General features: G+C 44.3%; 1 protein-coding gene across 8 annotated transcripts in view; it reads left to right on the top strand.

Annotated features, from left to right (window-relative positions):
- The window catches only part of GTF2I (general transcription factor IIi), a 1,750,178-nt gene that overhangs the window by 1,275,330 nt on the left and 450,286 nt on the right, over nucleotides 1-24,562 (top strand). For all 8 annotated transcript variants that reach the window (XM_078679426.1, XM_078679427.1, XM_078679425.1 and 5 more), the window contains exon 23: nucleotides 566-640. In XM_078679426.1, the coding sequence (XP_078535552.1) occupies nucleotides 566-640 (75 nt within the window). The remainder of the gene's footprint in view (nucleotides 1-565; nucleotides 641-24,562) is intronic.

Genomic DNA, 24,562 nt, shown 5'->3' with positions numbered 1-24,562 from the left:
TCCTAATTGATTGATTGATACTATGACTGGCTTGCCACCCTTTTGCCTTGTTGCTCTCTTCCCTACCCCAGTCATATTTAAGTTTTCTTAGTTATCACATCTTTTCACCACCTTCCTGCTTTAACAGTCTCTTTTCTGTTCCCAATACCTCACCTCTAAAATTCTGGGGCTCATTTTTATAACCAAGCAGGTATCAATGGACGCCTCCCATCTGTAGCGATGAAGGATCTGATGATGAGGTCACATAAGCCACCCTAAAATTAACCATAACCTAAGTTACCCATACAAGAGTTGCTGTTTGGTTCACATGACACACTACATTTCTGTGGAGTTTTAATGCTGTACATGTTTTGTTGCATAAACTTCATTGTGCAGACCCTGTATTACTGTTCTATGACTAGGATTATATTTAAAACAATTGTTGCAAACAAATAACACAATATTGTGTGCATTGTATTTGGCTCATGAAACCTTTAGACTCGTAGTATTTTGTTACTTTTACATTTAAACATTCTGCCAAGTTACTTTAATGTTATCGTAAAATGACAAAGTGTTTTGTTTATAGAGTTGCAGATTTCAGAAATTCCAAAAAGCAGTATACGAAAAGCAAAAGTTCCAGAGATTGAAGTTACAGTTGAAGGTAAGAATATTTCTTGGAGCATCCTTTAATAGCTTGTTCCCATTTATAGATGCTTCTTTAAACTGTCCTCAATTTTCCTTAGCTATTTGTTAGAAGGTTCTGTCTATTACTGGGATAGATTTTAACAGTTGATTTTTAGGTACCTGATCTGAGTATCACTTTGGTTCTTAATGATATATATATTTTTGGGAAAACCTGGACATCCGCAAATGACTGCAAATCTGGCTTTTTGTTTATTAGAAGAAGTATGTTTTTGGAGTTAGGCTGCTGTCTGTGTGGTGAAAGGCAACACTTTTACCTTCCACTTTCTTTTTTATTTTTTTATTTGTTACCATGATTTAACCTTTTTCTTTAGCTTTTGGTTAGTTTAACAGCCCCCACCCTCTAACATTCTAATACCCTATTTTTGAAAGACTTAAATTGCCTGCTAAAGAGGTTGATAACAACACAAAGCCATCTTTCACTATCGGTCCCTAATAATTTTCAGAGAACACTGCTTCATTCAAAGGCCAGCATGTTAAAAATAGGCTGTTTTTTCTATGTGTGGAATATGATTGTATTTACAGTGTTCCTGAAGAAATATACATTCCCTAAAACTATTTGTTTGCCAGCCTGATGGGCACATCTGATTCATCTTTCCAAAGTTCACCACCCACCTCCAGTTGAGCGTCTCTGAATGTCTGTCATGGGGAAGCTATTCAAACATCTAAAACAAATCAGTGGCCCGAATCTACTGTTCCCAGCAGCTTAGACTACTTACTGTCCTTTGGCTACTCATTCCTTCTCCCCCAGAGAACAAAACATTCTTCCTTATTGCTAGAGTTGTTCATACCCTCAAACGGACTCTGATAGCAGGTACTAAATACATAAATTTGGTCTCACCTGTCCTTCAAAATAGTGATTGTAACCAAACTCACTTACAGTTGACCTGAGAGCTCCATCTTATATCCCCTTAACTCCATCGCAAATCAAACCTTCTCTCATACTACTTAATTTGAAAGCTGCTGTTCTCCATCAATAAGTCTTCAACGATTTTCATAAACACCGACTAGACTTGCCATTGTGCAGAATCTGAGTTCTTTAAAAAAAAAAAAAAATCTTATGCTTATTTATATGGTATATTGACAGAATTAATAGGTGAATCAAAGCAAGATGTCTTGAATTAACCGGGCGTGCAGCTATAGGAAACTTTTTTACCCCTGTACAAAACTTTTTTCTGAAATTTGTCAAATTTCATACAATGCAACACAAACAAAAATTTACCAAGAGCAAAAATTAATAATTTCTCAATTATGTCTCAATTAATTGTCATTTACTTCAGATAACGTACAGGTTTACACGTCATTAAATCTGTTTTAATTCATTTGTCATTTCTTCATGACTCAATTTGTTGTAGCTTCATGACTGTCACTACAACATAAACAAAGCATTGTAACAATGTCAACATCAAAACAAAAGCAGTGACGATTGATGACCTTCGGCCCGATGCATTTCGGGACCTCCAGTCCCTTCCTCAGGTGCCACTGTAAGTGAAAATGAAATAATTTGTCAATCAAAAAATCCCTAATATACAGAGCACTCTGCATCAAAATATTTCCAATATACATACATTTATAGAGCCATCAATTCCCAACGCTACCCTCAGGACGTGCATGTCCATAGTGAAACCTTGGAAATGTGTGTGCCATAAATACCAGTGCAAAAATGTGTTAAAATCCAACAAGTGTAAGATAGACAAACGTGATGGTGTGCCAACGCTAGGTAAATAGGACAGAGACCTCTCCCAGGAATCCCTCGAAATGCGTGCGTCAAGACACATGGAGAATAACTATACACAAATAAACCTGAGCATAAAGCGCGAGCGCTGAACGACTGAGACAAACCTCGAAGCTGGAGAGCGGAAGCTTCAATAAACAGGAAATACAGAGATGCCCTAAAGTGACGGGAGCTGTTCTGACGTTGTTGAAACGTGCACAATGAAACCATAACTACTAAAGCAGAGAGATAGAGTAAAAAGTACACAAGAGAGAAAGGGCTGTGTATGTACCTGTGAATGCGTCAACTTGCAGCAATATGGAGTGGAAAATAGGTCACCTGTAATACAAGAGTGACCATATGAATCGCGGATATAACTAATGGCTAAAGTGACCGAATGCACAACCTTATTGAAAACACTGACCAAAACATACCCCACTCGTTCCAAACACACTGACGTGAAGACTGCTGTAACTGCAAAATGCTAAGACACGGGTATGGAACGGAAAGATATATATAAAGGAAGGACAAGGTCACATGGAGATAAACATGACAAGCAACACTAAAAACAAAACTCGGTGGCCATCTTAGAGGTATACGTAGAATTCAAGATGCCAAACATCGAGGAATGCCTACACTTAGGCAGGTGCTGCTGAAGTAAATCTCTAAACCGAATTCAATAAAAGTGCACGAAAAACGTGAATTGTAAACCTAACGGAATGCCGAGTAAAATAGACGCTCAACACGAGTGGCTTTTACTTGTGAGCATGCATTCTGACAGGGGATTGACATAGGGAACATCTTGCCTTTAACAGTACATACAAGTGAAGTGGCCCTATGGTAGAAAACATGAGATTTCCCCAGAACTGTCATACAATAATTCTATGAGCCTATTACAATGTTACATACTGGTCTGTAACCTATTCGTAGTGTAACAAGTGTAAATGGTTGTGAATGCGTTTAAGAGATATGTGCCTCAAGTGAAATGTAAATAACCTCTACAGGTGAGATAGCGTCCATGGGGAGCTCAAAGTTAAAACTAATGCTGTTCAGGGAGTGAACAATAAAAATAAACGAATAAACAGCTGTAGAATATCTGACTACTGTTGGGAGGTTAAAGGAAATAGCTTAAGTCCAATTTATCATTCAGTCCCAACGGTTCCATAGTTTGATATTTCTTGATCCACATGACTTCTCGTTGTGATAAGAACTGGCTAAGGTCCCTACCTTCTTTCATTTGGATTTTTTCTAGCACCAGAAATCGCACTTGAGAGATGTTATGTTGTTGTTGTAACCAGTGTACTACTAAGTTGGAGTTTGTATTCTTGGTGCGTATCATACTTTTATGTTCCCCTATTCTAGTGTTGATCTTCCTTTCGGTTTTTCCGATATATGAGTCCACATGGACATTTGATGCTGTACACAACGTGAGTGGAATTACAATCTGCAGTGAAGCGTAGTGGCGTTTTTTCACTGGTTCTGGGGTGGGTGACAAAATTCTACTCCATCACGTTGTTATAATGTGTGCAATTGTTGCACTTTCTCGTGCCTAAATTGCGAGTGGTTTTGGTAGTTTTCTTTGATAGCAGTTCCTTCAGGTTGAGTCTGCGTGTGTACACAAATACAGGTTGATCTCTGGATACATTGTTAAAATCTCCCTCTTTTTGTAGTAATTCCTATAGTTTAATGATGATTTTCTTGATGCTTGATCATCTTGTGGAGAATTTAGAGAAAAAAACACTACGGGTTGTGGAGGATTTTTTGGGTTTGCTAATGAGTAAATCCTTTTGATGAATGAGTGCTACTCGTGCTTCTGCATTCGTGATACATTCTTTGGGATATCAACAATTCAAAAATCTAGTTTTTAAACGATCAATATCATGATTGAAGGCTTCTTATATGGGAGAGATCCACTTGATACGGAGCATTTGCGAAAATGGCAGATTTTGAATAAGTTGTGGAGAGTGAAAGCTCTAATACAACAGAGTGTTGGGGTCTGTGGAGTTTACGAACATCTTAGTATGAATGGTTTGATCACCCTTAGACACTAGTACATCTAGGAAGGACAATTCTTCAGTGCTGATGTGATGTGTGCATTTTATTCTGATGTTTTTGGTGTTCAGTACTCTGATGTTATCTTCCAGTGATTCAATGGTGTGTGACCAAACTAAAAAGATGTCGTCAATGAACCTAGAGTACGTTACAAGATGTTTATTCCATTCAGTATTTTGAAGAATATATTGTTCTTCAAAAGCAGCCATAAAGATGTTGGCGTAGGTGGGGGCCCTCCAAATCCCATGCTGGTTCCGCTTATCTGTAGATAAAACTCATCTTGCCACCGGAAGTAGCTGTGCTGCAGACAGAATGACAATAATTCCTACAAAAAAGGTTTGTGTGCTCCAATGTTCTACAAATTTAATAGAGCCCATTCCACTGCTTCAATTCCTTCCTTGAGAGGCATTGTAGTATACAGAGAGGTAACGTTGATGGTGCACAGCACCCAGTTGGAACTATTGGTGGTGTTTAAATATTGTAGCTGATTCAAGAAGTCAGTGGTGTCTCGTATATTGATTTTCCAGGTGTTAACGAAATTCTGTAAAAATGTATCTATATATTTGCCAAGTGGTTCAAATATTGACCATACACCGAGACTATGGGTCTAAAGCAGTGGTTCCCAAACTTTTTTGACCCATGGCTCCCTTGACCTAATTGGCAATTGGCAGTGGCTCCCCACCATGTTTTTACCGGTGGGCGGTGGGCGGGAGGGGTGGGGATGCAAGCCCGACCCGGGAAGACTTCCTGTTGTCTTCCTTACATTAATTGGGATGCAATGAAGCTATTATAATCATATTTGTAACAAAATAAGTAGATAACAGTTGTTTAATAAAAACTCGTTAAGTGTGAAACGATACAAGATTAATAGCCAAATATGCTTCCATGCATCAAATGCCATTTCGATCTTCTGTCCAACCTCCATTTTACACCTGTATCACCAGCATTATTATTCATAACGGCGCGGAATTGGCTTATATTCGAGTCATTGTATGTCTCACAGGAGTAGAGTGAGCAGGAATTATTATCTCTTGTAAAAACTGTAAGACACTCCTTACATGAGTAACATATTTTAAAGAAATAACACTGTGGCTTGCGGATATTGAGTGTCATGGATGGATGGAAAATAATTTAGAAAGGCTGCTTACTGTGCCAGTAGGAATAAATGCGGCTTTGGAAGGCTGACTTGTCCGTATTCTCCTGTATGTATAAATCAGGACGCGGGTATAAATGATAAAACGGTGCTGGATTCCTGGGTGGTCCATTCTGTGAGTCTGTTGCACAGCAGCAGGGCCGGCTTTTGGCACTGGTGGTGCCCAGTGCAATAATGTTTTTGGGCACCCCCCCTCCCAATGACCACCTCCGCCACGGATTCCCTCCCTACTACCATTTAACTGTCTCCATAACCACTCTCTCTCAGATGCATTTAATACATTTTATAGCGTCACTCATAAAAGTGAAGGCAGGGCCGGCTCTAGGGCGGTGCGACTGGTGCCACTGCACCGGGTGTCCACTTCGAACAGGGGCATAAAAACACCTGCTGCCCTGTTCCTGGCCTCTAGCAGTGTTCAGGCATTTCCTTTTGTTAGTTGCAGTTTACAGTGAGCTAATATCTGTCATCAAAGAACTGCTGGCAGACTTCAAGGTATAGATTAGAACATATGGGTTTTTCCCCCAGACTTTAATTATTCTAATGTTGCGAAAAGGGTTCACTTGTGTACAAATCTGTTCTTGTCATTAAAGAGAGCCCCAATCCATTGTGTTACGTTTTAAATTTAGAGTTTGTGCTTCTCCAGACCAAGTACTCTTCAACTATACTGCCTACCAATATGGATGACATGTGAATTGACCCCGTGTTATCCTCTGTCTTATGTTACATGTCCTATACACTGATTTGCACACCCATGATTGATAGTCACACAAGAGTCCAGCAGTTAAACGTACTCTGCTGCACTCCCACAAAGCAGTGAGAGCTTCCCGATGGCTAAGTCTAGCCGTATCTCACTGTTGCTAACAGACCGACAATATCTATGTATTGGCGTGTGTCCATATGGGTCAAAAACTGGGAAGGAGAAGTTCATAGGTAATGCTGGGCCGGGTGAAGTATTTGAATCTTATAGAGGGCGGTTCTTTCTCCTGCCACACATTTCAAAGGCAGAAGCCACCTTTAATTGAAGTGTGTGAAGGACATACTTCCGAAAGCACTGCGCATTTAAATAAGACAGACAGTTTTATTGCTTTGCTATATATATATGTCATAGTCTCAAGTTACCGTTCCAATAAGTGCAAGGCTTTAGTATTTCAGACACACAATGGTGCCCATAGAGAAAGTGATTAAGTGATAATCACACGTGAAACGGTGACCAATTGCGCCCTCTAAAAAGAATGTATTTCATTGAAAGAAGTTGCCCAGTCAGTGTCGGTCAATCGCCGAAGAACACTGAGAGTGTGGAAAGTGAACGCTGGAATCAGGTATTCCCCACGCACGAATATGCTTCCCACTTCTTATTTGAGTGACTAGTTGTTGGAACTAAATAAAGTCACTTACCCAGGATCACACAATGCAGCCAGATGGGGAACCCTAATCTCTGTAGTTAAACACAACTCCTTTAAAGTGACATTTGTTTCTCACCCATGGCTTCTCTGTACGTAGCCTGTGGACAGAGGGCGATTCAGCACTGCCTGAGAAGTGATGGGAGCAAGAGCTTCCTCTACAGAGCATGGGGCCTTTATTAGCATCTCTCTGTGACAGGCAGGCAGGCATCAAAGTGCAAGCTCTAGTGCAAAGGCAGGTGTTAGCCTCGACTAATCACGAGCACACTAGGGGACACAACCCCCACCCTCCCCCCAGCATCTCTAGGAGGGTTATCTGGAAATCCGCCTGCAGGAGATTAAACACTTGGCCCATCAAAAGCATTGTTGTTTTAAAGACCCTTTAGGCTCAGCTTCACTTTTCCACATTGTGGTCGCGGCGCCCCTGGCGCCTCATTACGGCGCACTGGGGTGCCGCGGCGCACAGTTTGGGAACCACGGGTCTAAAGGAAGGATCTGTTGGATGGGTGTGTATTTCTGGCAGCATATATAAATGTGGGCGTTTAGGAAATTGTTTAATGAGAAAAACTTTTGTTTTTGGAGAGATCCAATCCATGCCGATGGCGTGTTCCAATATTTTATTGAGAGTTTGAACGATGTCGTTGGTATGATCATGATCAAGTTAGAGATAGGTTGACTCATCTGTTAAGTGTTCTCTTATTTTGTGTTGGTAGTAGGTGGTGTCCAAGATAATCAATGCACCGCCTTTGTCGGCCCGTTGAAATGTAAGTTCCTTTTTGTTGGACAATTGTTGTAAAATTCTCCTCTCAGTTTTGGTCCGATTCGACCTTTTAGGTGGTTTAAACTAAAGTTTGCATAAATCTTGTAGAACTAACGCTTCAAACAAATCTATTGTTTTGTGAAATACAGGTGCAGTATAGGTGCTTTTAGGTCTGAATTCCACGTACTCAAGGGGTTCCTAAATTTGACTGTCTGGAACCACATTATCAAAAAAGTGTCATAATTTGATGGTGCGCATGAATCTGTAAAATGCAATTTCGGTTTCAGAAAGGTTGGTATTGTAAGTAGCAACAAAGGAAGTTCATTTGTTGAGAACGTGCAGTTCTTTTGGTGTTAAACTTTCAGAAGAGATGTTTATGACGATGTCTTTTGACTCCGTAGGTTTGGACATCCCTTTTCCTTGGTTTTGTCTCTTTCCTCTCCTTGTTTTAAACTGCTTCCGTTGGGTTTGTTGGATGATTGATCCGGAGGTTGTGTTAGTTGCTGGCCTTTGGACAAAAAAGATTCAGTGGGACTTGAGACGTTGTTGGGAAAATTCACCACTGTCATGTCTGCTTGTTGACAGTGCATCAGTGACTTCTGTATGCAGAGGTGGTCTTGTTGGTAACAAGTCACAATCCGATACCACGCTTTCTTCAGAAGAGGTGTGGTGTTTTTTGGTGGGTCTCGCTGTGAATACATTTCAGCCCAAGTATACACCTCATTGAGACAATAATCAATCGCATCACGTTTAAATATTCTTAATTTGCTTTCTTGTAATTCATTACCGTAACTATACAATTTGTTAATTTGTTCAAGAGTTTTAGACCATTCGTCTGGATCCATACGTTAGGAGAGATCCTTTTGAATATTATAAATGTCCTCCTCGAGTTCAGTGATTGTTTTGGACAATTCCTCAACTATTAGTAGAATTAAGTCAAGAGAACACTTATTGAGCACTGCCTACCATTTATCCATAAATTGTTTGTTAAATTGTAGATGAAAAAGTAGGGGTTTGATGGCCAGTCGCAAGCCTCTCGGAATTCGTTGGTGTTTGTGATACTGACTGAGCGTCGAGGCGTGTAGCCTTTGATTCAGTTTGCGACGCATGATGAACTCTAAGTGCTGTAGTTGCTGTAAAGTAGATCCTTGATGGGTGTCGAAGGATTTGGTGGCTTTAATTAATGCATACATTTCTTTGGCCTGTTCGGTGGTGTAGGCTTTAGTTTCTGCTCTATTTTCTGTTGTACTGGCTATACTCTCAAAAGAAGCCATAATGTCAAAAGAGTGGGTGCAGGTGGCGGGTGTTGGCAGTTAACGCTTAAATATGTGAAGTGGGGTAGTCACTTGCACACCTACGAGTATACACAATTGATCCGCAATGTGGTGAGAACAAATAGTGTGAAAATATAATCAAACTAGAAATGCTGCACGGTGTCAAAGGGCTTGCCTGTCCCTGGGGTGACTTGATACTAATAGGTGATTCAAGGCAAGATGTCTTGAATGAAACGGGCGCACAGCTACAGGAAACTTTTTTTCCTCTGTACAAAACTACTGAAACCACTCACAATTTAGGCATGAGAGTGCAACAATTGCACACATTGTAACAACGTGATGCATCAGAATTTTGTCATCCACCCAGAACCCATGAAAAAACGCCACTACGCTCACTGCAGATTGTAATTCCACTCACGTTGTGTACAGCATCAGATGTCCATGTGGACTCCTGTTTATTGAAAAAAACTAAAAGAAGTTCAAAACTAGAATAGGGGAACATAAAAGTATGGTAAGCACCAAGAATATGTTATGTTATGTTAAGGCCGTACTTTTAGAGCGCACGGCTACCCCAAGGGGTGTCCCGGCGCTTTGGCAAAGAGACCTGAAACCTAAAAACACAGAGGCAGCAACACCACAGTCGCAGTGATTACGCGGAAAAGAGCATGGTCTTCAGCTCTTTCCTAAAAGCTAAGAGACTCTTAGCTTTGCGGAGGGAGAGAGGGAGCTCGTTCCAGAGGCGAGCTGCCACAAATTGAAAGGACCGTCCTCCCATCCGAACTCGTTTGGCAGTAGGCACCTCCATTTTAGCCAAATCGGCTGACCGCAGCATCCTCCGCGGCACATAGAAAGCAGTACGCTTTCTGATATAATTAGGACCGACAGAGTGAAGGGCTTTGAAGGCCAGCGTGAGGATTTTAAACCTGATTCTTTTGGAAATAGGTAGCCAATGCAACCTGTTTAGAAGCAGTTGGGCGCTGGCTCTCCTTGGCAGGCCAAATATAGCTCTGGCCGCCGAGTTTTGGACAATTTGCAGTCTGGCCAGGAGGTACTTGGGCAGACCAGCAAAAAGCGCATTAGCGTAATCTAACCGAGACCCCACTAGCGCCTGAACTACTGTCTTCCGATACTGTAGGGAGAGCAAAGGAAGAAACTTCCTCAGCATCTTAAGGATGCCGAAGCATTTCCCGGATATCCCCATAATATGGGGACGGAAAGAGAGATCATCATCAAATACCACTCCAAGATTTTTCACTTGGGAAGATGATTTCTCAAGGGGGAAACATATCCTGGGGCCACCAGGACTTCCAGTCCGGATCAGGGGCACAGCCAAAGAAGAGCAACTCAGACTTATCCGAGTTGCATTTCAGGCTGTGCCGCTGAAACCACGCAAAGACTGCACTCAGACAGTCTTTGATCCTGTCGCCGTCAAAAGCCTCTCCTTTGCTGCATGTAAACAAAAGCTGGGTGTCATCAGCGTATGAGATGACCCGGGCCCCATAAGCCTCCGCTACCACCGCCAGAGGGGCCATATAGATGTTAAAAATGGTGGGGCTCAGAATGGACCCTTGAGGAACCCCAACCTCTAGCGATGGCATTTCAGCGGAGAACGGAGGAGCCCAGATCACCTGTCGGCGGCCCGATAAAAAGGATTGAAACCAATCCAACACCGTCCCCCGCAGTCCGATACCCCTGAGTCTTAAAAGGAGACCAGCATGAGGGACGGTGTCGAAAGCCGCCGACAAATCCAGCATGACTAACATAGCCTTTCCCCCTAGATCGAGCGTCTCCCTGATGGCGTCGGTCACCTCCACGAGGGCAGTCTCCGTGCTATCATTAGCACGGAAACCGGATTGAGAATCATGGAGAATGTTGTTATTCTCAATAAAGGTGGTGAGTGTGTGCTGAACATGCTTCTCAACCACCTTCGCCAGAGCAGGGAGGAGGGAGATCGGTCTATAGTTAGCCAACAGCAAAGGATCTAACAGAGGCTTTTTGATCAGCGGCAGAATGAGTGCGTGTTTCCAATCCCGAGTCACCACTCCGGAGCTCAAAGACAGGTTAAGCAGGGGGTTCAGCAAGCTGTTTACTGCCGATGCCACCCTGCCCAAGCACCTTGCTGGACATGCATCCAGGGGTGAGCCAGATTGAAGCCGAGACAGTAGCTCCAGCGATGCAAACTCCAACTTAGTAGTACACTGGCTACAACAACAGCAGAACATCTCTCAAGTGCGATTTCTGGTGCTTGAAAAAATCCAAATCAAAGAAGGTAGGGGCCTTAGCCAGTTCTTATCACAATAAGAAGTCATGTGGATCAAAAATAGCAAACCATGGAACCGTTGGGACTGAATGATAAATTGAACTTAAGAGGTTTCCTTTAACCTCCCAACAGTAGTCCTAGATATTCTACACCTGTTTATTCGTTTATTGTTATTGTTCACTCCCTGAACAACATTAGTTTTAACTTTGAGCTCTCCTACGACGCTTTCTCGTAGAGGTTCTTTACATGTCACTCGAGGCACATACCTCTTGTACACATTCACAACCATTTACACTTATTTTACACTAAGAAGAGGTTACAGACCAGTATGCAACATTCTAATAGGCTCAAAGAATTATTGTATAACAGTTCTGGGGACATCTTATATTTTCTACCATAGGGACACTACGCTTTTATGTACTGTGAAAGGCAAGATGTTCACTATGTTACATCCCTGTCAGAATGCATGCTCACAAGTATAAGCCACTGGTGTTGAGCGTCTATTTTACTCGGCATTCCGTTAGGTTTACAATTCATGTTTTTCGTGCACTTTTATTGAATTCGGTTTGGAGATTTACTTCAGCAGTACCTGCCTAAGTGTAGGCATTCCTCGATGTTTGGCAGCTTGAATTCTACGTATACCTCTAAGATGGCTGCCACGTTTTGTTTTTAGTGTTGCTTGTCGTGTTTATCTCCATGTGACCTTGTCCTTCCTTTATATATATCTTTCCGTTCCATGCCCGCGTCTTAGCTTTTTGCATTTCCAGCAGTCTTCACGTCAGTGTGTTTGGAAGGAGTGGCGTATGTTTAGGTCAGTGTTTTCAATAAGGTCGTGCATTCCTGTAGCTTTAGCCATTAGTTATGTCCGATATTCATATCTTCACTCTTGTATTACAGGTGACCTATTTTCCACTCCATATTGCTGCAAGTTGACACATTCACAGATACATACACAGCCCTTTCTCTCTTGTGTACCTTTTACGCTCTCTCTGCTTTAGTAGTGATTGTTTCATTGTGCACGTTTCAGCAACGTCCGAACAGCGCCCGTCACTTTAGGGCATCTCTGTATTTCCCGTTTATTAAAGCTTCCGCTCTCCAGCTTCGAGGTTTGTCTCAGTCGTTCAGCGCTCGCGCTTTTTGCTCGGGTGTATTTGTGCACAGTTATTCTCTGTGTCTTGATGCACGCATTTCGAAGGATTCCTGGGAGAGGTATCTGTCCTATTTATCGAGCGTTGTCACACCATCACGTTTGTCTATCTTACACTTGTTGGATTTTAATGCATTTTTGCACTGGTATTTATGGCACACACATTTCCAAGGTTTCACTATGGGCATGCAGCTCCTGAGGGTAGCGTTGGGAATTGATGGCTTTATAAATATATGTATATTGGAAATATATTGATGCATAGTGCTCTGTATATTAGGGATTTCTTCATGACAAATTATTTCATTTTCCTTTTTTTTTTTTTTTTTTTTTTTTTTTAAACCTTTATTGTGCATGAAAAGAGAACAAATACGGGCCTACAACCATCAGGCCGGCCACGGGACTTTAAGCACAGGTGCGAGCAATGCGGTTCCACAGCGGCATCAGGCAAGATAGCAGCAATTAATAGCAGTTACACTGAATGGAGTCATGCCGCCAAGGAGAAGGAGCATTGAAGGTTAAATTTTTAAAGTTTTGATTGAAATATAAATCAGTGAAGAATAGAATCAAGGAGAACTGAGTCCGGACATTAGTTTCACAACATGAGCAGGCAGCATCAATAAGAACAACATTAGTAAGAACACCCCGTCAATATGGCAGTACCATACAAAACAACAGTAGCTGCAGTCCACATTTACGCACCACCCTCAGCGCCACCCACTCCCTACTAAACCCTATTGCAGACCCAGAACAGAAACCAGAACAAGAAAGCGCAGAAATTAGAGAAATAAGGCCCATAGAAACTAAAAAAAAAAAAGGAAGACTAAATCTACCCCCCCACCCTACAACAATCCGGAGGCTACGGCCTACCCCCCCCCGGCAAAGTGCCTGTCGCCCAGTAAAGAACCCGAAATACAGACTAAGAATAGAAGAGAAAGAAAGAAACGATAAGAAAATAAAGAGTTTCACACTTGAAGTATCGGGAGGAAGAAAAGAACAAGCTATTCTACCACTCCCAAAAGAGAAAGGAAACGGGGGAGGAGCCCTAACACTAACAAGACTCCCGGTCCCCCAGCCATGTATAGCCCCTTTTACCGAGTGAAACAATAATATCGAGAAGTACACTACCAAAAGGAGAATTGAATCAGATGCACCTGGGTCCCCGAGCCAGTACTGGAATGATCACCCCGTCCATAAGGGCAATAGCAGGACACGCACAGTCCTACCCCACGTGCGAAAGTACCAGGATAGACATCAGTAGCAGAACAAATGTGGGGAGGTACAACCATTACATACGCCAGAGAGGCGACACAATTCGAAATCGTACCAGCTAGTCTAACAAAAGTTAACCCCCGGAGACCTCCAGCTCTAATCAGGTCGCAAGCGACCATTACACCATGACGCCCAGCAGAAGCCCTCCCCAGTCGGAACAAAGGGACAAGATGGCCGCCTTAATGAGAACGTAGACAAAGGAGAGCAAGATGGACGCTACCCTAAACAAATAGCCCCCCTGTCACAATAAACTTCCATGACCAGCAGACAGGAACCAAAGAGAATGTGGCGGAGCCGATAGCCCGCAATTTATCAAGGTAGCCAGTGTATGGTGCCGACTGTGCCATTGACAAAGGTCACAATATCCCGAAGGATGCCATGATTGTAAAGCAGAACTACCACTAGCAATAATAGAGACAGACGGGGGAAAACAATCTACACCATACATATGATCCATGCAGCCAGTACGTACAACATTCCAACCCCAATCCCCACCTGGCAAGAAAGTAACACAACCAGGAACCCGCCTAACCCTGTCCCGATCTCAGGAGCCCCCCCGATCCCAGCCCTCGATGAATGCCACCTCTCCCCTCAGTAGAGAAACAAAATGGGCGCAAGGGAGGAAGAGAAGATCCGTACATATAAGACGGTCGGTGCCAAATACCCAACAGTGCAGCAAACACAGTCAAAAGCATCTCCAAGGTGCTACGATAACACCAGGACACCAGGAGGAAAAACGGATACTTGCACAGGAGAGTCCCGAAGGGAGCCTGGAGCCGCCGGGCCGGCAACAACATCGGCAATGGTGAGGGCGGATACAATGAATCAGTCCCCGAGTGCGGCGACAATGTAGCATTGGCAGAGTCTGTAAGCGGTCTTTCACAGGCACCAGTCCAGGCATCACGGGTCTCTCCACCGCTGAAATCACTCGGCAACACAGTAGCAGCCTTAGGCACCAGAAGGGGACAGTTCAGCTGTTGCTGGGAGCAGTCTCTCCGCATCCGATCCAGATCCAAGGCTACGTCAAGTTTCTTGCTCAGCCTGTGGGAGTTGTGAAGCAGCTCCGATCTCAGATCGCCAAGGGCAGACAGGAGATCTCCGTAGGACAGGGCAGGCTGCGGTCCGTCTGCGGCTGGGACAGATGTGGGTGTAGTCAGTGCAGACTCCGGCCCGGCCACGGTGCCGCAAGCACAGGGCGAGGGTGGGCAGTCTTCTCCAGCCCGTGGATCCACAGGAACGTCCAACGCTCCCCCAAGCCGATCGCCAGAACGTGGGGGGGTGCGACAGGAGTCAGCAGGAGTTCCCTCTCCCATTGTGACCAGTGGTGTGACCAGTGGTAGCCCAGCGTCGCCAGCAACGGGCCCCCGCCGATCGGAACAGGCAGTCAGGGCAAACGGGCGGTTCACCGAATCAGGGGACATCCCGTAATGGAGTCCAGGCAGCCCTCACCTCGTACACAACAAAGGAGCCGGCCGTGCAGTCTCGTCCGCCTTCCAAGCCAATGCAGTCTCAGCGTCCAGCAGTTCCCACCAGGCAAGATGACGCAGGGCGCGATAGAGAAAGCAGCTCCGCACAGGCTGCGAGTGTCCAGCAGGCAGGCCGGCCGTCTCCTCTCCGCCTAAGTCCGGCATCCGGCGGCGATGCACGTCTGAGTCATGGCGCAGGGCCGGGCAACGTTCTATCTCCTCAATCCGGCCGAGCCGTCGGAGGAACACGGGTGAAGTCAGCACGCATTCCCCATTCCAGCAGCCGGTAAAGTGAGCAGGATAACAGGCAGGATAGGAACAAAGGGCTCAAGGGCTGGCGGAGCCGGGAGCTCACACGTCTGCTCCGGTCGCCATCTTGGCTCCTCCCCCCAATTATTTCATTTTCACTTACAGTGGCCCCTGTGGAAGGGACAGGAGGTCCCGAAATGCATCGGGCCAAAATCATCACTCGTCACTGCTTTTGTTTTGATGTTGACATTGTTACAATGCTTTATGTTGTAGTGACAGTCATGAAGCAACAACAAATTGAGTCATGAAGTAATGACAAATGAATTAACATGGATTTAATGACGTGTAAACCTGTACGTTATCTGAACTAAATGACAATTAATTGAGACATCATTGAGAGATTATTATTTTTTGTTTGTGGTAAATTTTTGTTCTTGCTACATTGTATGAAATTTGACAAATTTCAGAAAAAAGTTTTGTACAGAGGAAGAAACGTTTCCTATAGCTGTGCACCCGGTTAATTCTAGACATCTTGCCTTGAATCCCCTATTAGTATCAAGTCACCCCAGGGGCTCGCAGCCCTTTGACATTGTGCAGCACACACTAGTTTGATTACATTTTCACACTATTTGTTCTCACCACATTGAGGATCAATTGTGTATACTCGTAGGTGTGCAAGTGACTACCCCCTTAACATATTGACAGAATTGCCTTGTCATTAAAAATATTCCAGTTCGATTAAAAAGCACTTTAGAAAAACGTCTGCACACTGGGTTAGTGAGGTACAGTCTCTGTGCCCACAAATTATACACTGTTTTCTAGTCTGTTAAGATAGCCATGCTTTTCTGCCAAAGATGGCCTCAGTATTTATCTTTACTCAAACTACCTGTTTACACGGTTTCTTGTAGAATCTGGCTTCACCATCACGTAGATCTCTACATGCACTGGTTGTAAGAATTTTCAAAGGACAAAATTAAAGACATCAGAAAATAGTGTTCATGGCATTTGTGGGTATACATGCACAAGTTCTGCATACTACTGCCATATAGTTTTAGGCTTGAGTCATGAGGTGTATATGACTTATTCCTCAGTTGACAATGCACATGGGCACCTACTACATTGTAAGATTATTTTTCTGCGCCATTGTATTAGGACGCATACCAACTGGGCTCCCAGACTCAACATTCCATCATCATCAATTGTACTTTTCTCTGTTTTCATCAACGTCTCCGAACCAACAGTAGAAGACAATTACCCTTGATGGTCTGGGTGCCCGCGTCCCTTTGGACTCTGCTTGCTTTCGTTCCATCAACTCTGGAGAATAAGAACAGGAGAAAGATGACGCTTTTTCCACCTATACCACCCTTCGAATCAAGTCAAGGTCCAGAAGTACAGCTGAACCAAAACATCACAAGCCCCATTAGAGACAACACACCGAGGTGGCGCACCACCCCTTAAGAAGACACTCATCCAACTTAGGACACAAGACTGTGCCAACCTCTGGTTGACACCATGGTAAGGTATCTGAGCAGAGACAGGACTCAGACAGAGCCTTGACTCCTGCTGTTATTCCAACCTTGAAAAACCAAAACACTTCACTATGTCAAAGGGTCCCTCAAAACCAATGCAACCTTCAACTGCAAAACCACCATCGACCCTGAAAAGCTCTCAAGGCACCATCAGCACTGATAACTGTCCTCCGCTGCTGGCTCTGTCGACTCCCAGAGACAAATTCTGAAGATATACCAGGAAGAGATTGAAAGACAGAAGCACATTTTAATCCAGCTCCAAACTGGGAATGTCACTTGGAAATACCCAAATGCTTTGGGTCCTTTACCAAAGAAGAGGAGGTTAACTTTCATTGCAGAGCCACGGCTGGAAACACCCCTTCAGAAATCACAGCCCAAGAGATTGTGGGATGCCTCCTCCACCATCTACCACCCCCACCATCTACCTCCCCCCCACCATCTACCTCCCCCCCACCATCTACCTCTTTCTACAGATTCCCCACCAGGGTCTATACAATCTAACTCAGACACAGGCAGCCCCAGGATATATACTGTCCCTGAGAATTATGAACCACTGTTTTGACATTGGCTTTCAAAAGATCTGCTGATATATTATGCCTTAGAATCTAGCACACCCAGACTTTGAGCCAATTCCATTCAGACCTTTCCCCAGATGACTGTTGCATACCATGGGGGTCATGCAGTGCGCTGCATCCTACTGCATATTAGATATGCTGTAGAGGAAGAGGGCTTCCTTGTAGAAACGTTCTCAAGGTCTAAGCGGGCTATGCAATTCCTTCACATGTCTAAGGGGATGCTGAAGACTGCCACAGATTCCTTCAAAGAGCCTGTCGGGACACTGGTAACTTTAAAAGTGGTGAAAAAGTACAAAGCCTCTCCCTCAGACCTTACATTTCTCTCCAGACTCTTTGATGATGCACACTGCCGATACACTGGCCATTGCACATGCATCCAAGCACCTACTTTCCACGCATCTCCCCCCACTCTATCACAGTTCACCTGTCCTCGGGTAAAATCACATCAAACTGCTGGGTTCTAGACATTGTCCAGCACTGGTACTGTCTAGAGTAGGCTTCTCCAATGAGTAGCTTGTGAGCCACTGGTAGGTCTCCAGCTACCTGTGAGTGGCTCTCCTGTGCACAGCCCAGACTACTTAATCTACAAGCTTTTGCTTGGTTAAACTAATATATGTATACCAAATTGAAAAGTGAGTTTTTAAGATGAAAATGGGTGTGGTTTTCAAAAGCCCTAATTTCCATACTATTTTTAATACTCCTATTTGAATAATAAATGACCCAGCATTGGGAGGTTTATGACTAACATTACCTTGGTGCCACAGACACTGCAGTTGTGGCCCTTGCTTATTATCTTTGTAGAGGCATTTAACATTTTAAAATCCTTTTTTACATTACTGCTGCTACTGCACCGAGTTGATCACGGCTCGTAATCTTGCAAACAGTGACCACTAATACAATCTTTTCTTATGTGTATGCACTAATAATATTGAGATGATTTTCATTAACATAAGTAGCTCTTAATAATGTAAAGGTCAGAGACCCCTGGTCTAGAGCATCTCTCAACCCTGTTACCCCATGCTCATACATGAAGTGCTGAACGCATCCATCTCCTACAAGAAGAGGTGCAGGCGCTCCTACTGAAAGGAGCCATAGAACCAGTGTCCTTACAATCTCAGGGCAAAGGAGTTTACTAACTATACATACTAATCTCCAATAAGGACGGCTCTCTCAGATCAATCCTTGACCTCGGGCCTCTAAAAAATGCATCCTTTCTGATAACTTCCATATGACAACCCTACATGCTGTTATTCCCCACTTGCAGCAGTGTGGCTCCATGACCGCCTTGGATCTGAATGATGCCTACTTCCACATACCCATCCATCCTGCTCATCTGCGTTATCTTTGCTATTGGTAAGTGGATAAGACTACCATTTCAAAGTACTGTCCTTTGGGGTTACCACTGCCCCAAGAGTGTTAATTAAGTGCCTAGCAGTCGCGGCTGCCCACCTCAGAAGAGGGGGCACTCATTTTCCCAAACCCAGAAGATTGGCTGATCAAGAGTGTAGGTAGACAGTGTCAAACACACCCTCAAGCCTCCATCGCCCTGCTCCCTAGCTTGGAATTCACAAAAAACGCCACTTAATGCCACCATCAGCCCCTTGAAATTGAACCTTTTCTGGACTCCGTTCTGAATGCCCTCAATGGCAAGGCCTAGTCCAACCCTCTAGCTTTCCAGCAGCTTCTGCATCTTTATCAACCAAATCATTGGCTACCACTAAGAACAGTGGTTGAATTACTAGGGATGCTGTCCTCCTTCATTGCCATAGTTCCCTATGCCAAACTACACATGTTCCTATTGCAGAAATGCCTCTAATCATGTTTGCCACAAGCGGAGGGTCATATACAGGATTTATTGTTGGTAAAAGCTAGTACTCCTCAATCTCTGCATTGGTGGAACATCAACAACCGTTGGCATGGCTGCCCCTTCACAGGCCCTACTCTGTAAGTGACCGCCACCACCGATGCATCTCTCATTGGCTGGGGAAGCGAGCGCATCTGCACAACTTGAGTGCCACATAAGCTACCTAAATCTTCTTGCCATCCAATTAGCCGTAAAAGTGCATTCCAAAACATTCAGAGCAAGGTAATGCTAGTAAAGACTTTGCTGACGGCACACAATCACAAATCCATGAACGAGAACTCACAAGTCCTACTCCTTAACTTCTAAAGCTGGGAGTTGTCACTAGTAGACCTATTCGCCACTCTCAAACCTACAAAATGCCAAAAATTCTCCTCTAGGTTTCCACATGTGTAGTCCATGGTCAGTGCTCTATCGATGAGCTGATAAGGAATATTTTCCTAAGCTTTTCCTCCTCTCCAACTCCTTCTATATGTGGAAAGCAAGCTTCAGCAAAAGTCTCAGCCTCATCCTGGTCGCTCCCACATGGGCTAGTCAACCGTGGCTCTCAACTCTCCTTGAGATGTCTGTTTCTCCACATGAGAAGCTTCATAACAGGTCGCACCTTCTCATGCATACCAGGGCAAGATCAGACACCTCAGCCCCAGGCAACTCAGTCTAACAATTTGACACCTGCTGTCCTGGAGTACAACTATCTGAGGCTCCCACAGGAAGGCATGAACATTCTTAAAGAAGCTTGTAGACCTACCACTAGACAAACCCTACTATGGAGCAAAGTGTAAAAGGGATGTCCATTAAAGTAATTCTGCAAATCTGAATGGCCTTAAACCAACAGTCAAAGACATTGTTATTTGCTGTTTGCTTCATTTCCAGAAATCAGGGTTAGCATATAACTATATACCTCTAACCCTAGAGGCTATTGCAACATACATCCAAAACTGAAAACATTATTATTATTTTTAGATTACGAGTCATTAAAGCCTTTGTGGAGTGCCTTAAAAAGAGTATATCACCCAGAGTTCCATCTGCAACCTCAATGTGGTAACCGCTCGTCTGATAGGGCCCTCATTTGAGCCACTGCATTCCTGCCCTCCTCAGGGTCTCTTGTAGAGCGTACCTTTTTTGGGGCGGGAAGGGGAGTAGTTTTATATAGCACAAACTTGACCTGAAGATGTCTTTTATCGGAGGGTTTTACATGCGCACCGGTTGTTCTACCGACGGACACATTCATTGGGTGATTTGCCAGGAATCCCAGGATGTTGAGCGTCGTTGCCAGAACTCGGTTTGCCAGCTTCAAGGTCGACTGATATAGCCTTTAGGCCACATCCTCTTTTGCTATAGCTAATACCTCATTGGGGCACATACATGATGTACAGGCTCCTAATTTAGAAGAACCTTTCATTCAAGTTATTCCAGATTAGGGGGTCGTTAGAACTGACCCTAAATTCCTTGCTAAGGTAGTCTCTCCTTTCCACCTTAACCAAACAGTTGAGCTAACAGTTTTCTTTTTTCACCCGATCTCTGTCGCAGAAAAGGCCGTTTACACCTTAGATTTTCAAAGAGCCCTAATGTACTACATTGATGGAACTAAACCTTTTTGTAAAACCCACCTGTTTCTTGTAGCTTTTGTTAAACCTCGCAATATCAAAAGCTAAAATTACTAGATTTATTGTTACATGTATCCAGACATGCTACCTTAAAGCCATAATTTACTAAAAGGAAGGGGGCAACCATGCCATTTTAAAAATTATTTTTGGGGGGAAATTTGACATAGCTGATCTCTATAAACTAGCTTCAGAGTCAACCCCATACATGTTTACAATGCATTACTGTGTCCGTATTCTCACCTGTCAACAGGCTAGGGTTTGCCAAAATATATTATGAATTGTTTCAGACATCTGCATCATACACTGACTATCCACCACTTTAGGGAGTACTACTTTACAGTCTATGCAGAGCTCGTGTCTCTGGAGCCACACATGATACAAACGGAAAATGTTACCCTATAAACATCAGTTTGTAGTTGTGTAGATTCACAAGCGCCCAGCCTCCTTCCCAGCGTAAGTTTTTTGTTGCACATATCTTCACCATTAATTATTTCAATACATCATGTACATGGTCGTCATATTCTCAATGATAACCACTCCATAATTGTGCGCACCCGCTGTGCCAAAAACAATCCAACAATGGAATTGGAGCCCGTGTATATTACCAACTAAAGGAGGAATCATATACTACCTTGTGACTTGAAAAGGCTTAGAATGAAAACAACTTGTATTATCCGACAGAAAACACCACCTGACAGGAATTGTGGAGGATGTGAATCTACAAAGCTACGCACAGATGCTTACAGGGTAATGTTTTCTTTCTGAACTATGCTACCATTGGAGTAGGTATAATTAAATAACCCATACTATTGTTTTCTAGGACAGTGTCCTGCATTATCTTTGTAACTCAAAAGGTTACAGCCGCTGCCTTGTAAATCTAGAATGTTCTCCAGAAGGGTAAAATTTTCCTCTGCTGCTTTATTGATCAACGTTCCTATTTCTGACCTTTAAGAGGTGCAACTAGGATGTCCAGTCACATGATCAACTAAGGCTAATGTCTGTGAATCCAAGATAAACACAGATTGATGTCTACATCCGACATCCTGTTTGTCTGACTTGTTGCTCCTTCCTGGGTGTTATCTTACTTTTACTGCTTTCCACTGCTTTTTATTGAGAACGACCTTTGCGCTGTATTAAGAGTTTAACTGTCAATTAACATCTCATGATGGGGAAGAAAAAGTTGCTTCCTAGTTCTTCACCAGGTCCGTCTTCTTAACAATAATAATAATTATAACATCCCACTCTTCTTTCCCCCAGTGAGAATATTAGGATGGTAATCTATTTTGTATTGGGACCCTAAGTTCTTACTAAAACAAACTGCGGGAGCTTACAGGTCATCACATGATGGACTGACAGAGCTGCAGGTTGGTTACCTTTAACGGTGCAGTGTCAAATGTATAGCTCTGGGATATGCTTCCCTCCATCTGCCTTAATTTGTGCACTCTTTTTTCACGAAAAATGATTCCGGAAAAATAATCTTGGCCCCCTAGCTTCACACTGCTGATTTTCTCAAATGTGAATTGCCTTTTTTGTGTGAAAAAAAAAAGATAAATACTGTTATTAAATCCTGCAGGTAGGCATCATAGTAATAGTTATCATATATAAATGTACACCAGGATTCCTCATAAGGTCGGCTCTCCAATGTTTGAACTCGATTAAGATTCACAGGCATTCAAAGTAATTTACTTTACCATCTTTCCTAATAACCCTGCCTGCCTGACATCTGACTTCAGCATAACAAAAATCCCTTCTCTTAAATAGCTGCCTCATGTGCACTATGAGTAAATTGAAATGTATATCTGAAAGAAACAGGTTAGTATTAGATTCCTTACCTTAGAATATCCCCAGGCGTCAGACTGGATCCGGAAACTTTTGCGTAGCAGTACCCTTGTGCGTCGGTAGGTGTCGTCTGCGGCTCCGCATCCGTCGTTGGCGCCGGGATGACGTCGCTGGAGTACTTAGACGCCACCCTCACGCGCTGACGCGATTGGGTCAGCGGCAGATCCCTCTCCCTACCCCAACCGGAGCACGTAGTCATGACGGACGAGTCTCTCCAGGGCTGGGAAGGCCACATGGGAGAGACAGAGATCAGAGGCCTCTGGTCTCCGGCGGAGTCCCAGCTCCATCTCAACCTTCTGGAGCTGCGGGCGATCCGGCTTGCACTGAAGGCATTCCTCCCCTCTGTCCGGGGGAGTGTAGTGCAGGTGTTCACGGACAACAACACCGCCATGTGGTACCGCAACAAACAGGGAGGGGTGGGGTCGTGAACCCTATGCCAGGAGGCTCTGCACCTCTGGCAGTGGCTGGAACATCAGGGCATGACCCTGGTGGTTCAACACCTGGCAAGTTTCCTGAATGCCAGGGCGGACGAACTCCGCCGTCGGTGCATGATGGATCACGAATGGCGTCTAAACTAGGACGTGGCGCAAGGCTCTTTCAGCAGTGGGGAGAGCCTTGGTTAGATCTATTCGCCACAGAAGAGAACGTGCAATGTCATCAGTTCTGCGCGTTGGAATTTCCAAGGCGGCACTCGCTCTGAGACGCTTTTCGTCGCGAGTGGAGCTGCGGTCTGTTGTATGCCTTTCCACCTATACCACTTCTGCCCAGAGTGCTGAAGAAGGTCAGGTGCGACCGGGCCCAATTTATCCTTGTGGCTCCGGACTGGGCAAGAAGATATTGGTATCCAGAGCTACTCAGCATGTCTGTCGATCCCCCGATTCATCTGCCTCTTCAGGAGGACCTTCTGTCGCAGCAGCAGGGGACGGTCCTCCACCCGAACCTGTCCAGTCTCTACCTACATGCATGGAGATTGAGCGGCGACAGTTGAGGCCATTTGACTTGCCTCCTAAAGTTTATACTGTGATTCTGGCAGCCAGACGTCCCTCCACAAAGTCGGTATACGCCTGCAGGTGGAACAGATTTGTGGCATGGTGCACAGCAAAGGCTGTGGATCCACTCTCTGCCCTCCTTTCTGAGGTTTTTCTCTTCCTTCTTTCTCTTTCCCAGCAGGGCTCTCCTCTGGGCACCCTCAAGGGCTACCTTTCTGCCCTTTCCACCTTCTTGAGGCTACCTGATCAGCTTTCTTTGTTTAAGTCCCCGATTGTTAACAGATTCTTGAAGGACATCACTCATATGTTCCCACCCTGTTCCTTTCGTGATGCCCCAGTGGGACTTGAACCTGATTCTGACTTACCTGATGTGCGCTCCTTTTGAGCCGCTTCATAACTGTCCTCTCCGTCTTCTTACACTTAAGACTGCTTTCCTGGTTGCCATCACCTCTGCCAGGAGAGTGAGTGAGCTCCAGGCTCTTTCCTCTAAGCCTCCGTTCCTTTCTGTCCATCCGGACATGGTTGTGTTGCGGACAAGACCCTCTTTCCTGCCCAAGGTAGTCACAGCCTTCCACATCAGGCAGTCCATCACCTTGCCCACCTTCTTTCCGCCTCCGCATCCCTCTAAAGAGGAAGAGCGGCTCCACCGTCTGGACCCAAAACGTGCGCGGTCATACTATCTGGATTGCACACGCCAGTTCCGGGTGGATGACCAACTCTTTGTTGGTTACGTGGGC

Source organism: Lissotriton helveticus, chromosome 3_1, assembly GCF_964261635.1.
Source record: "Lissotriton helveticus chromosome 3_1, aLisHel1.1, whole genome shotgun sequence".
Taxonomy (NCBI): domain Eukaryota; kingdom Metazoa; phylum Chordata; class Amphibia; order Caudata; family Salamandridae; genus Lissotriton; species Lissotriton helveticus.
This window is presented reverse-complemented; position numbering and strand designations above follow the sequence as displayed.